The following is a 16,062-nucleotide window of genomic DNA, read 5'->3' as shown; positions in this document are numbered from 1 at the left end:
GGGTCCATCCTGACAATGTAATACATGTACCCCTGTATAAGGCCTTATATCAGGGTCCATCCTGACAATGTAATACATGTACCCCTGTATAAGGCCTTATATCAGGGTCCATCCTGACAATGTAATATATGTACCCCTGTATAAGGCCTTATATCAGGGTCCATCCTGACAATGTAATACATGTACCCCTGTATAAGGCCTTATATCAGGGTCCATCCTAACAATGTAATACATGTACCCCTGTATAAGGCCTTATATCAGGGTCCATCCTGACAATGTAATACATGTACCCCTGTATAAGGCCTTATATCAGGGTCCATCCTAACAATGTAATACATGTACCCCTGTATAAGGCCTTATATCAGGGTCCGTCCTGACAATGTAATACATGTACCCCTGTATAAGGCCTTATATCAGGGTCCATCCTGACAATGTAATATATGTACCCCTGTATAAGGCCTTATATCAGGGTCCATCCTGACAATGTAATACATGTTCCCCTGTATAAGGCCTTTTATCAGGGTCCATCCTGACAATGTAATATATTTACCCCTGTATAAGGCCTTATATCAGGGTCCATCCTGACAATGTAATACATGTACCCCTGTATAAGGCCTTATATCAGGGGCCATCCTGACAATGTAATACATGTACCCCTGTATAAGGCCTTATATCAGGGTCCATCCTAACAATGTAATACAATGTACAAGTACCCCTGTATAAGGCCTTATACATGTACCAGGGTGCATCCTAACGATGTAATACATGTACCCCTGTATAAGGCCTTATATCAGGGTCCATCCTAACAATGTAATACATGTACCCCTGTATAAGGCCTTATACCAGGGTGCATTACCAGAATTTACCCGTATTTATCCAAATTTACCGGGTAAATTTTTGCTAAATGTGGGTAAATATTGTACATTACATTTACCGGGTATTTACACACCAGTGGTAAGTTTGGTAAATCCGATATTTCATGCAGCACCGTCACACACCAATGAATATTTATGAGAGACGCAGAAAGATTTTTCTAGCTAGAAATCAATGCTAAATTCCCATCTTGTCCCTTGTAATGAGTTTATATACAGGAGAGATAGGCATAAATAAAGAAAAAATATCTTTTTTATAGCTAGGAGCTTTTGTGAAACTCAAATCTTGCCCCTTTGATTGAGTTAGTCTCTGCTAGCCTGGTATCCAGCCGTAATTATAGCTCCCGAGTCTCGGGAGCTATAATTACGGCTGGATACCAGGCTAAGTCTCTGCGACACTTCCTACGAAACGACACCAAGCGGAATATATCAGTACTGCCGCCTTGCCATTTGCTGTTGATTTTGAAGTTGCATTATGGTTCAAGTGAAGAATGAGATGTACAGAAAGTTAACTACTTCACAGAAAACTTTAATTTTTGTCAATCTTCTTCATAGCTCATCTTCTAATCCCCACGTATTTTTGTATAAGAATATTTCTTAAAACCCTTGACTGTGCGATGCTGCCGACAGTGAAGTAAAAATATTTTGTGCAGAAAATCGTAAAAATATAGTGTGTATCGGCACACGGAAAACATGAAAGCCATCAAACTAAAAAAAAATTGCAAATGTCTTTGCCTCTTTCTTCAAACGTTGCATGTGCTATATAAGCCGAGGATTGTATTGTCGATTTACCGGATATAGCACCGGAAATAGATCTTTTCTGTACATTATGTGTGAGCAGGTGTTTCCGGTACCAGTGCGCATGCCCCACCGGCAGTAGTTGTCTATAAGGCATGACCTTGAAAAATGGCAAAACATTTTCAATAGTCAACGTACTTAGGTTTAAAACAAACTTTAAGACATTTCTTGCGTGTAATTTGTAAATATTGACAGTAGAAAATTCGTAAGTGTCACTATCTATATATAGACACATTTTCTTCGACTTCAACGGTTCTTGTGGTATTTAAAATTTACTTTATCCTCATCTATACCAATGGCAATAATTTCGTACATGGTATCTTTTGAATTTTTACATGCTATTTTTGCAACCTTTCTTGGTTTATCCTAATATCTAAATGTTAGTCCGTTAACAGGTTCATAATCATTGAACTTCATATTAAGATAATGCTCGCTGCGAGATGTTTTGGGGAAATACTTTGATCCGATGTTAAGTCAATGATACTTGCAAGTTGCATGTTGAACCTAGCAACATGAAACGTATAAATACAGATAACATTTTGCTATATTAGCTTGTAATGCTCACGCGCTAAATCTGAGTTTACTTCTCATGGTAGCATATGTATGCATTCATCTAAGTAGCCTCCATAGAGAGCCTGCTATGGAGGCTATCATCTAAGATGCTTTTTGTATTATGTCAATATTATGGATTAAAAATCATTGGCATAATAGCCATATCACCACCTGCTCCATTCGTGCAAACGCGGGTCCTCACTTCCGGTGCACGCTCCTCTGATTTCCGCTTTTTTTGACGGGAGATATCGTTAAGCGATGATGACGTTACTGTGATACATTTAAGGATAAAAAGCTGTATATTTTTCAACTCAATGTCCACCAAATTTGTCTAGTTAAGCAATGAGTAAAACAAAATCATTTGTATACAAAAATCAGCATAAAATGTTTGCGATAACACAGAAAATAGAAAATAATATGAAATATATTAAGAATATGCAATGTAAAATGAGGTGGTTCTGACATTCGTGTTTTTTTATCTATATGTTAACCATGATGATAAAAAGCAAAGGTAAAAGTTTCTGGATAGATAGCTAGAGTCTGTCGTGCCTTTTATGATTATTATCCACCTTGCCAGCGTTGATTTTCCTTTTTTGTTCTTTTCCTTGCGTATTTCCTCGTATCACGTGTTCTTTTTTTACATGTGCGGATACGTACAAAGAGGGCTAGAAAGAAAAGTGTTCATTTAATTCTCTTTGAGGAAAAGGGCTTACGGGGTTTTAGTAGGGATTCTTTTTATCGTACGCAACCTACGCGGTGCGGCCTGTACTTAAAACGTTCAGTATGGACTCGGACATATTTACCCCTCTGGCACACAATTTAGTAACTGATGACATCAATGCTGCCACATTTCAAAACGTGCAATGTTTTGGACATTACGAAAACGCAACGTTTTATGAGTCACAATATTGCCAACACCGTCCCCAAATCGAGCATTTGCAGAATACGGTTGAAACCAGCGGGCCAATGCGAGGTACTTTTCTCGGGGCAAAGACGCAGGTCAGGCCGAAGGAACCGTACATGGTCGCCCGGCGAAACGCCCGAGAGCGGCGACGAGTCCAGCAAGTCAACGACGGGTTTCTCCGCCTCAGAAGTCTCGTTCCGAAGGCACCAAAGGGTAAGAAGTTATCGAAGGTGAAGACGCTACGAGCCGCTATTGAGTACATCGAGCAGCTACAAGGGATTCTTCGGGAGGCGGGTGATGGGGTCCCCGAGAACAATATCGCCTGTTCATCGGTGAAATCAACGGCTGCGAACGAGGAAGAAGATGAAGAAGAGTTGGATATAGACTGGTTACCTCTTCATGTTGTTTCGGTGAGCTCCATATCTTTCCTACTTAGACTGATAAAGCGATAAAATACTTTGATAAGAAAGATAATTAGAATGATTTATTTTGTAAAACATCGCAACCATTACAATGGATACCGCCCACTTAAAAACATCAAACAAAGAATAAATGCCAAACATGGACACATTCTACATCTCCTTATGTAGTAAGACAGTGGAAAATCTTCAATATGTACTACGTCAACACAGATGAGCTTTCATGCTAATATTAAAATTTAGATAATCTTTATAACATAGGTTTCCCAAAGAAATTCGATGCACATTTGCATATTCAATCACAAGGATTTATATTGAACATTGTGCAAACATACGAACTTGTACTAGCTTGTTATCTAATTTCAGAAGGAGGAAGACGATTTCTTGGATGAAGTTCTTGGATCTGAGATCATGTCTTGTGCAGACATGTAAAACAAACGTCGTGCGTACACTTGTCATAGAAGTACATCAATGTGGACTAAATGTCGTAACAGACGATTTGATCTATTTTGAGTCATTTTAGAAACTAGCCGTTGTGTCACGTCACTGGTGTAAGATTGGGTCTTTTTGCAAAAATTGTAAACCCTATTTTTCTCGACGTTATGAGAAAAGGGCATTGTAAACATATTATACCGGCATGTCATACTCGATACATTTATCTGAATTCTTGAGTTGCTTTTCTCGACTACGACAAAATAAGACTTGACTACGATAATACAGAGTGCGTTCCCAATACCTTCTTATGGTAAAGTTCGTAATTATTGCGAGAAGTTGATCATAATTTTCTTCGCTAAACTATCTCTCTCTCTCTCTCTCTCTCTCTCTCTCTCTCTCTCTCTCTCTCTCTCTCTCTCTCTCTCTCTATCTATCTATCTATCTATCTCTATACATATCTCTAGATAAATTAGATAGATAGATAGACAGAGAGATGGATGGATAGAAAGATATATTAAATAGATAGATGGATGGATGGAGAGAGAGAGAGAGAGAGAGGTGTAGATGTGAATATACTCAGATCAGAATTAGATATTTCGTCTGTTCCTACCGTACACCAGCGCTGTCGCGGATTCTAAAAGTACTGCAGATTCGGCAAACTGAGAGCTACCCATGTTTGTATCGCTGCAGTACGATTGGCAACACATAGAGGGCGTTCAATGGCATATTTAAGATTCTTTGACGGCACTTAATGCATCAACTGTTGTTGGACCTCTTACCTTAACTTCTAAATTTTCTAGGACATTAATGTGCACTTTTATAGTGCTAAAGTATATGTCAAAAAGTTGAAAAGAACCTCATGTATACCCTATAGTTTAAAAAATATTTTTGTGACAAAATTTTTATTAGTCACTGTGTAACGTTACAGTTTTGTGATTGGTGTCAGTTAAACCCTACATGTAACATGTATATAGATGGTGGTAAGGCCTAGAAAAACTTGCTTTATTTCTGGTTACTCGGCTTACCCTAGCCAAAGCCTACCGACCATAGCCTTTCTTGTGCATTTAACGAAACAATTATAACTCAGATATGTCATCGATGGCCCCCAATTTTCAAGCAGATGTTGGGTTGGAAGATCGTGTAGTTTTCTGACTGTCGGTCACTCTCAGAGAGACCCAGCAGTGAAAATACGACACGAACTTCTAACCCAACATCTTCTGTGAGATTTACCCTCCCCTATGGGCCTGTCTCTCCCTAGCTTACCCTTGCTAGGGAGAGAAAAATATGGAGGCAACTCTCTATCTTCATGGCTACCTTGTTACCCCAACGACCAGGAGGTCAAGGGACTAGATAGGTAGGCAGTATGGGCCTGTAGAGTCTTGACACCAGTGTCCGTGCGTGAAGTTTACACCCCCACCCCTGAGCCGGTTGAATGCAATGTCTCCGCTGCAGTCTCTAGCCTCCTTCACGGCCTCCATCATGGGGCCATTTTCAACATATCGTGGCCAAGTTTTCATGCGAGAAGACATCTACATCAGACACTTGAAACGGTGTCGGTGTGTACCACTAGTCTCCAAGCAGACCCTACGGTGCCTTAGAAATAGTATCAAAGCTGGCCAGGGACTTAGTATAGGTGCCTTAGAAATAGTATTAAAGCTGGCCAGGTACTTAGTATAGCGGCACCAGGGGTCCGTTTGACTCCCTTAGCCGGCTATCTCCCTTTGGCCGGCTATACTCCTTTGCCAGCTTTGATACTATCTCTAAGGCACCGTTGGGTCTGCTTGGAGACTAGTGTACCACTAAAACACGCCACGTCGGGCCTGTTGAATCCTGACACCCCGGCCCGGCCCCGCTGTGTATCGCTACAACACCCCTGGCTCCCCGGTACTCTCCAAGCAGAGGTTGAATCGCGCTGATATATTAGTAGTCGGAAAAATTACACGTAGGAAGAGCGCCCGTGTAATTTTTCCGACTACTACTGTATCTGCGCGATTCAACCTCTGCTTGGAGAGTAGCTCCAGTCCCCGGGCCTGTTGAATCCTGACACCGCAGTAGGCCCCAGTGTGTATCGCTACACTTCACGCCTTGTTCCTGCGGCCCGGCCAAATTGGCCGTTACCTCGGTAAACACCAACGGAGAGCACGCGACTCAAACCTTCAAGGGTTCGGACCGGGACGCTAGAAAATAAACACGGCCCTCCAGAAAGTGTGGTCTAGCCTCAGAAACAATCGGCTGGGGGATATTTTATACCCCATTTAGAGATGGAAACGGTCGAGAGATTTCAGGTTGATGGAGAAATAGCTTCATGCGTGGACATTCAAATGGCGACATAGAAGTCTGTGTGATGCCTATATTACAGTATGGAGTCATCAGTAATATTTATATGCATAAACTTTAACCACAACAGCCTGTTATTCTATTGGATTAATAAGCTTCTTTCATGTAAAATATGAAGGCTAAAAGTGCTGATTCCATCGAGAAAGAACATGCATGTATAAAGTGAACTAATTGTCTTTTTTACCAATATTTTCACTATGTATATATATTCAACTGTGCAGGACAACAGGACAATGCTTTGTGTATGCACGGCCTCATAAATCAAATTAAAGAAGAGGTTGTAAATTTGTCTGTTAACAACGGCTACGATGAAAGTGCTCTTTTACACGTTTTATTTCCCCGAGACAAAAATCATGATATGACGCTTAATCAATATACACGCTATGAAACCGTACACTTAACAGTCTTCTCCTCTTTGTTTCACACGGCAAATTTGAGTACCAAAATCCCTCCAGCCACAAACGACTTTCCTGAATTCTTTCCCAGTTGGAGAGATGCTTCAGATAGGTAAATATTAGCCCGGTGCTCGCGAATGTGGCGCTAATTGCCGCTTGACGGAGTTTTGAGCCATGTGTAAACTACGAGTAGACTTTCACTCATTTTCAAGCCGTTGAAAACGTTGTTCTCGGAGTGTTTGTTTATTGACTCTCCTACCTGCTTTTAAACACCAAGTCTTCTGAGGGAACAAAGCAAAAAATCGTTTAATCTTGCCGAAAAGACAATGTCGCAAGACTTGACGACTTGATTTTACCCCCGCCGAGATTCGAACCATGGTCCTTAAGTTCTCCCCAACCTCTTCTGAAACAATTTTTTTCTGAAGTTGTCATCTTCACAGTCTTTAATCTGCGACGAGCACATTCGTATAAAAGTTATTGAATGGAAGTAGAGTACAATATAGAGAACTGATGCTTTTTGTCCGTTGCGTTTATGAGGGTCTGGAGAGACAGTTCAAAGAGGACTTAACGAAAATACACGGACACTTTATCAGTGGATATGTTCCACCACTTTTATAAGGGTTCTACATCGATAACAGGGAACTTCTTGACAGCTTCGTCTCAGTTACAAGTGGGGTAATAAATTGACATTTGTTATATAATAAAAACATATGTAACGTTACAGTTCACTAAGTTTATTTGTTTCTCTCAATGTATGATTCAAATTTAAAGAAACACAGGTACAACTGCGGTTGTGTCTCAAGGAAACTCAATTAATCCAGGGCACGTCCTTTAGTTTATTCTCGTGGGTCTCATATTGCGACTCTCTCTCTTCACCTCCAAGTAAACCCGGACTTAAGCCTTCTTCGAGTGTTTTGGCTTCGCAGCTCTACCTGACATCAAACTCGCGCCGCCCGGCCACTTTTCCTCGCAGCATTGTATCGTTTTTCTCAACCCTACCTGTGTGGTGAAAAATAAATCTTGATAACTCTTATAGTGAGAGTCCTTTTCTACGACTTGACTTAATGTCGGCTTGATTATTCTCGTCTGTTTCAAAAGATGTTCTTTTTATCGGTTCTAACGTAGTGACGTCATGTTATAAACCCCGCCTTCCCCACATGCACGCTCTCATCTTGACAGTTAAGAAGAGATTTATTTTCTACTGAAACCTCCAGACCGCTAGGAGAGACCTGACTTGTGTTTGCGCGACTTTCCCTTGAAGTGCTTTTGTCTGTGTGTTTGCTGACATGTTAGGCCCCCTCCAGCCCTCAAGGACATTGTACAAGCGAAAGGCATGACGAATGAAAAGGCCGACACGGCAGAGGAGAGGGCTAATTTTTCTGTCTTGATGTTGAAGTGGCGGACACTTGTAAAGCCATTTCTGTTCGCCTCGCGACAATGAACAAAGGACCTGCTCACGACCGCCGCACCTGAGGCAAAGAGAACGCTTTATTCTGCAATATGAAACAAAACGACCTCAGCTACATGACACGTTGGTTTTACATTTCTTTATTCTGCAATATGAAAACAAAACAACCTCAACTAAAAGTTGGTTTTGCATTTCTTTATTCTGCGATATGAAAACAAAACAACCTCAACTAAAAGTTGGTTTTGCATTTCTTTATTCTGCGATATAAAAACAAAAGGACCTCAGCTTCAAGTCGGTTTTACATTTCTTTATTCTGCAATATGAAAACAAAACGACCTCAGCTACAAGTTGGTTTTACATTTCTTTATTCAGCGATACCAAAACAAAAGGACCACGGCTACATGACAAGATGTAATTTTTGTGTTTAAGAAGTCGAAAATTCGCTGTCGTTTCAAACAATATCTTTATGATACATCAGACTTTCTATTCATTTGTTTATTTATTTATCTATCTATGTATTCTTAATCCAGGGTAGTCCAGATCTGTGACTTGTGCTCAAGATATTCATGAATAATACATTAATACAGTGCAAGTAAGGGAATTGATAGATAAACAAAAAGACATATCTTTTACACAGGCTGTCTATTTGTCCATTCCGGCTAGAGTTTTAACTCTCAGCCATTTTTTGCTTTACCAAATTTGTTTGTTTGTTTGTTTGTTTGTTTGTTTGTATTGTATACCCGACGAACCGCCTCATTGCATTACAGGTTTGTACTGAAAAGTACAAGCTGCCTGTCCGGACAGATTCACTTTGATCCGCTCACCCCCCTGAATGACCCCTACACTTTTCGATAAGTTTGGTGGGTTCTTTAGCGCGTCCGATGTGTGGCTCTCCTCACACACGGGACCTGTTTAACGTCTTATAAAAGGCACAGCCCTAACCGAAGCAAGGTACTCATTTTCACCTGAGTGAAGGAATGAAAGTCGTGTTAAGTGCCTTTCCCAAGGGCACAAGGTTGGTGGAGCATGAATCGAACACCCTACCGATTGTGACATTAGCCAACTAAAACTTGTCTAGGTTATTGGATTAGGTAAGAGAAGGTACAAAGATGGGGTGATAACTCCCCAAGAATAACTTCTCTGAAATTTCGAACTTTGAAAGCTAAACAAAACCACATCGCGTCCAGGACAAAAGTTACAAAAACCGGAAGCTCTGCTGCAGTACAAAGGTCACACACCAGGGGGCCTAAAGTTGACCTTGACCTTTGTCTTCCCAACAGCAACCCACATACGAAATACCAATCCAATGACAGGCTCAGAAGTTATGCTGACAAAAATATCCAAAAATACAAAAATACACCCAGACACACCGAGAGACAAACCAAAATCTATACCTCCATTTTTCATGGGGTAGTAAAGGAACTTTTCCATCTTATCCCACAAATTTATGTTTTCGAAGTACAGATAACATTACCATGTTAAACCTTGACAATGGAACAGTACAAGTATGTCTATTGATGTTATGAGATTCCATGAAGCCGGTGCCAGTTACAAGAAAAAATTTCAAACATGAATTTAGAAGTTTTAGAACATTCATAACACTGTCGCATTTGTCTTTTCTTTGTTACCTCCATGAAATGTCATGGAGGTTATATTTTACCCTGTGTTTGTCTGTGTGTCTGTGTGTCTGTCTGTCTGTGTGTAAACAAAATAACTCAAGAACGGCTTGGTGGATTGGTTTCATACTTGGTGTGTTGGTAGGGTGTGATGAAAGCTGGAAATGATTAGATTTTGGTCCCCCTAGCGGCTTCCCTTGGTACTGCAGCACAACTTCCGGGTTTGCTATCTCGTGTTCTGAGCAAGCTATGGTCACGATTTTGAAGTTTTAGATAGCTCTTGTGCTCAGGAAGAAATGACATAAGTTTGGGCCCCCTAGCGTCTAGTTTTGGGAAAGCAGGGGCATTTTTGTCCAAAACTTCTGAAGACGATAACTCAAGAAGGGAACAACGGATTTTCATCATTTTTGGTATGTAGGTACCTTAGACAATGTTTTACAAGATAAGATACTAATTATGCAAAACAGGAGTACATTTGCATAATTAATGAGAATATTCTATCATAGCATTTTTCTCAATGTATCTCTTGTTCCAGACATGCTATGGTCTTGATATTTTGGTGGTAGATAGCTTTTGGTGTCATGAAAAATTGGGGCAAGTTTCAGCCCCCTAACATTTAATTGTGGAACTGCATGGGTGTTTTTGTCAAGACACTCCAAAGAGGATAACTGCAGAAAGAAACGATGGATTGCCTGCATTTTAGGCATGCGGGTAGCTTAGGCAAAGATGTTCATAATGATATACATGTTATGCAAATGAGGACTTAATTTGCATAATTAATGAGGAAATTGTATAGTTCCATTGTTTTCAATAACTGGACCTCAATACATGTAACACATGTTAATTACGATAGGTGGAATATAAGCAGATACCAAATATGGTAATGAGGAACTTATTTGCATAATTTATGTTAAAATTGCAAAACCGCTTTATGATTAATAATGGGAATTTTATAACTGTGACATGTGTACGTTAGTCAATGATGAACAACACCATGCATAAATTATGTTAATGTGTTAGTCAATTGCATGAAAGTTACGAAAGCTCTAAATTTTCATGGAGGTATGAGGTCGCCGAACTCTAGTTCTTTCCTGTTACCGTGTTGCTATCTTGCTTTTTAACATGCACATTTCTTCACTAGAATTGTTTGTTTTTAACTTGATATCCCACAAAAAAAACTATATATCATAGCTTAAAGAACCTTCTTTGGGTAAGCTAGTAGGCTAGTATATAGTTGTATAGAGTACCATATAAAAATTGTATGCAGTATCGTAAACAGCGGAATTTGGCTCGAGTGAAATTCAGTGCAGGACAGTCCAGTCGAGGCGCATGGTCTGTTTCACTTCTGCTGACGGACAGTCCTTTGTCTGTCAATCACTCTCCTGACCACTTGACTAGGCCCCGCCCACGTTTTGAGCATTCGACTGTTCAAAAGAAGAGGCACATGTACATGTATGGAAAGGTTCTGGTCACAGTCGTCGAGGTATTGTAATATACATGTACGACCGCTAATTTACTTAGTAGGGCGTTCTTCGGATAATCGGGCCTTTGTCGTACGTGGTTTTTGCTGTCGTAGCTAGTTGTCGGTGCTTGGTTCTATAACAACCCCGGCCAGGTTGAGAATTCTATAACATATAAATCGTACTAGGCGAATGTAACCTCGTCATAAGGATTGTAGAGAGTGGCTTCGAATGTAGCGTTCTTTTTCCTTATAAAGAATGGTAGCAAAAATACAGCCAAGTTCATAAAAGTGATACTCCCTGACGTCTAAAAATACGACAGAGTTGAATTATTCAAAATTGACATTTAGAATACAAGCATTTCAACTTCTGTCATAAGTAATTTGTGTTCGAGACTTTTGTGTTTTCAAGCACTTTGTCGCATGGCTACAAACATTTATATTTCTTTACTCATTCACAAGAAACATAAACCGTTAAGAGCAAGACGTTAACATTCTAGGACAGTTGCTATAAAAGTTCTCATTTTATATATTACAACAATGAAATAATTCGAACTCAAGAAGAAACATGGCTGGTCACTCTGCTAAAATATTGTATTGCTGACTCGAGCAATTTTAAAAAATTAAGCAAGGCAAACTATTTAAACGAATTGAAAAAATGCATCTACATTCCTAACAATACTTTTAGCATTTTTCTGTACCATTTTTTCTTCTTCCGCTTACGTTTCACACGCCTAGCTGAATTTTTGCTTATCCAAACGCTTGGTTGTCTCCCGATAGAGCAGCCCATTATTGGCTTCCTCCTATCTGTATTGCCGACCCAAGAAACTGAAAATTTAGCAAGGCAAACAATTCAAACTGGTCGTTAAACATTGAATTGAAGAAATCTACCTTCGTAACAATACATTTAAGCATTTCTCCGTATCATTTTTGTTAAGCTTACATTTCACACGCCTTGCTGTATTTTTGCTTATCTAAACGCTCGGTTGTGCGCAGTCCCGCCGGAGTAGCCCATTCTTGGCTTCCTCCGAGCCGTGAACGCGAACAGCGAGACGCCACAACCCGTAACCCGACCCAGCTCCAATCAAGCGCTGTTTGGTCGGGATTTGTATCAGCCACGCCAGCTTTAGTCCTGAGTCCTCTTCAGCCACTGGCGGCTCGCCTGGGATTGGCTACCCGCTATTCCTAAAAATCAATGTATCCAACCACTTTCATTCCCCCCGAGCGTGGTTAAGAGGACGACACACGGATGTACAAGTCATATGCGCAAACTCTGATTTCTAGTACGCTCGTGCCGATTTCTTCTTCCCGTGAAATCAACATTACAAACATCGTTCAGCAGTCTACATCGAGTCGTCATGTGCTGAAGGAAGAAGGTTGTCGCTTGGAGAGTCGACTTCCTGCAAGTATCTTTGGTGGCAAAATCATCGATACCTTTGTGTGCACCTGTTTCAGCTGGAAACGGTGACAGGTCTTTAACTAGGTAAGCTCTATCATTCTTATTTACTATGAGTACTTTTTTCCGTCAATCTATGATTGACATGTAGTAGCCATATAAAATAGAATTAGGTTTACCTTTTTGGATAATGTGTCCTAGTACTTCTTTGAAAACTGATTGTGTTGTCAATGCAATGATCCATGATTTGAAAACGCGGTAAGAATTCGTTTACAAATACTTTGCCCCGTATAATCCGTCTTCTAGTTACACGTACCTTGTAAACTGTTCACAGAGGAATATCCGTAACAATTCCTTTATGGAAATTTTCCATATCTTCTCATAAGTGATGAAAACATTATCTCTCTTCTTGTTTATTTGTCGTGCAGTCTCCCCTTTTTGATAGTCATATCCATCGCTGTATGTTTCTGTCCCGTTCAGTGAGTGTACCTTGTTCACGGTAGGAGTACAATTCGTAACCATACTTGATGAACATTTTCTACATCTTCTCATAAGTGATGAAAACATTATCTGTCCCCATGTTTATTTGCCGTGCTGTCTCCCCCTTTGACAGTCATACCCGTTGCTGTAAGCTTCTGTCCCGTGCCGTGTACCGTTCCGTTCACCCACCCCAGCCGACCATTGTTCCGCGTGCACCACCGTTGTCTGTCCTACCCGGGCCGCGCAGGTTTGAAGCCAGATCGCTTACAAAGCAACAAGTGGCCCGAGCCGTTCATGGTCCCCGCGTACAAGTAGCCCCTTTCTTTGTCGAGTAAACCTACGTAGAGGATGGTATATTTTCCATGAAGACTGGAATTCGAGATTAAGTGTTCTTCTCTACTACGTTCGTGCGTTCTTTTGATAAAAAGAAACGGCAAAGATTGCTTGCAACAAGACAGTACGTTTATGATAGGTCGTGTTGGTATACTAAAAACCGTATAAGAGTGCAGTTTGACCAAAACGTTTAGGACTGTTTACAAAGAAGCAGAAACATTAACGGAAAAGGAAGGGCCCATCTTTCAACACTTTGACGGCGCCAATTTGTACATAGGAAACTCAATGCACCGCGATATCCCCAGCCACTAAAGACCTTCACTGGCCACAACAGGTGTTTACCGCAATGGTATGAGGCGAATACAAGTATGGCGTTTGCAAGAATGTAGGAAAAATGAGAGCCTTAATTTTGTTTTTTAGCGTTGAGAAACAGCTACAGGGGTGAAGATGTAGGGTTGATTTCCTTCAGTGGTTTTGTTTTATTAGCAAATTAAAAATCATATAAAACGGGCCGTCTCGAACCAAAACCTCCTGATTTTGTGACCACAGTCCTTGGCCTGATGAGATGAAACAATGAGAACCTTGGGTCATGAGTTCATGACAGTAACACCGCCTTAAGGAAGAGTTTGGATAACCCTTCAAGTACAACGTTTCCCATTTGTGTGTGTAGTTCAACACGGGCGTGAAGCCTGGGTATAAACTGTACGTCTCGGTCGTTATCACGGACAGAGAGCTCTCTGTGCCCCCCTCCCCTCTCCTCCCGTGGATACATGTTGTCCGGAAAGACGATCTAACGTGCCCACTTAGGCGGAGTCTCGACCCTTCTTTTCTTAAGGCCCCCTCGAAAATATTATGAGGTGAAGGTGTAGGGGTGAGAACCTGTACGTGGAAAAATCCCGGCGTGTTTGCTAAATATTCCCGGGACAAAGGACGACGTTCTCACGGGCAAGCACGGTAAATTCGACCTGGTATGTCTGACTTGTCTGTGGGGTTGGTAGATGCCTCACCACCCACAGCGTTTCTCTCCACCAGGTATGAGTCAGTCCCAGCAATATCTAACCCGTGCCATACTGTGTTATTTTAAAGGGAGACAGCTCTGGACAATGGACGAAGACCACCACCATCACCACGACCCGGTGCCCTACTCGACCCCGACGTGTCTACAGCTGGGAATACCGATCGCCTCAGAGCCAGGCCTCCCCGGAGGGTACCCCGACCCCCGCCTACCTCCGGACGACGTCCCGGGGATCCCGCCGATGTTAGAATCCTACCTGGACCCCGTGTATCATGACTCCTACCTCAACGGTAGACTCCCATATCTACCATTTCCGTCGCCATACGGGCTCTACGACTACGGATTCGAACCAGCTTTTATTAGAAAAAGAAACGAGAGGGAAAGACAACGAGTTAAATGCGTGAACGAAGGATATGCTAGACTTCGAGAACACCTTCCTTCAGACATTTCTGACAAAAGACTAAGCAAAGTCGAGACCTTACGAGCGGCTATAAAATACATAAAAAAGCTGCAAAAAGTTTTGCACGAAGAAGAAGGAAACAATCATCGGTCGAGGATCGGCAGCGTCGACGACAAGGATTCGGCGTCTCCGGAAACTAACGACATTGACCCGAGAAGTCCCGAACAGGATTCAGACGATTCCGAAAATAGCAAAGAATCGAGATGAAAAGAACTACAAACGAAAACTCAAAATAATGTCACCATCTATAGAAACATTTTTCTGTGAAGTCTTCATACTGTGCCGTTTACGGTGAGCAAGAGAGATTGAAAAATCTTTATTACGATTCTTTTTTCTGTTGTAGCGAAGGCTTCATGACAGATTTGCTTACCTCTGTCCTTCTGTACATTAAACTTTACTATTAGAAAAAATCTAAGCAATCCCAGTAGAGTGCAAATATATTATCTTTGATACCAGTTGTATATATTAGTGTTGTATATATTTATGTAGTGTGAATATCTAAACCTTAACTACAGTCACTGTGTTTCTACTATAGTTTGTAAACCATATCTTTGTAATCACAAAAATGCCCTTTCGTTTGAACGTTATCATATATCATATCATTTGTTGCAGGTCATAACAGATATGATTACTATCATAACTATTATGATTTTACATCTCGAAAAAGGGCCAGTCTGTCAGACATATCAAAATAAGTAGGAATATTGTTTCATTCTGATTACAAAATACTCTGACATATTCTCTTTGTACATTTGCCAACGGTAAATAATCTGATGTGTTACAAATTAAAGGCAGTTTTTTTCTACATAATGGGGCTTGAAACGTTTCGTTTTTTCCATTTCATCCATTCAAAATATACAAATCCTTTAGCTAGTTATCTATATTTAGAAAGGTTTGCCAAGTATATCTTACCACTGCACGCATGCATACATGCATGCATTGCCAGGTAAAAAGTTTCCTACATTTTGCTTATTGAAAGTTCATTATTTCTACCTTTGATACTTGTTCCGTCCATTTTCTAACATACAGGACAAATACATATTATTTAATAATTGAACTAATCTTTCTGGACTTAACATAAAAACAAGGACATACAAACTTCATAAACGTTATACGACTAGATATAACATAAATGTGGACTCCCAGAAACCCAGGACTTTGTGAAATGTTTTGCCAACTTAAA

General features: G+C 40.7%; 2 protein-coding genes across 2 annotated transcripts; both read left to right on the top strand.

Moving 5' to 3' along the window:
- The first annotated feature begins 3,188 nt into the window (after positions 1-3,188).
- Positions 3,189-3,977, top strand: LOC118407187 (achaete-scute homolog 1b-like). Its single transcript, XM_035807610.1, has 2 exons — positions 3,189-3,536; positions 3,912-3,977. The coding sequence occupies exons 1-2, from the start codon at positions 3,189-3,191 to the stop codon at positions 3,975-3,977; spliced, it is 414 nt and encodes a 137-aa protein (XP_035663503.1).
- A 10,530-nt stretch (positions 3,978-14,507) lies between these two features.
- Positions 14,508-15,086, top strand: LOC118407186 (achaete-scute homolog 5-like). The gene has a single exon (XM_035807609.1). The coding sequence runs from the start codon at positions 14,508-14,510 to the stop codon at positions 15,084-15,086; it is 579 nt and encodes a 192-aa protein (XP_035663502.1).
- The last annotated feature ends 976 nt before the right edge of the window (positions 15,087-16,062 follow it).

Source organism: Branchiostoma floridae, chromosome 19, assembly GCF_000003815.2.
Source record: "Branchiostoma floridae strain S238N-H82 chromosome 19, Bfl_VNyyK, whole genome shotgun sequence".
In the NCBI taxonomy this organism is placed as follows: domain Eukaryota; kingdom Metazoa; phylum Chordata; class Leptocardii; order Amphioxiformes; family Branchiostomatidae; genus Branchiostoma; species Branchiostoma floridae.
Note: the sequence above shows the minus strand (reverse complement) of the source record. Positions and strands in the feature narration are given on the sequence as shown.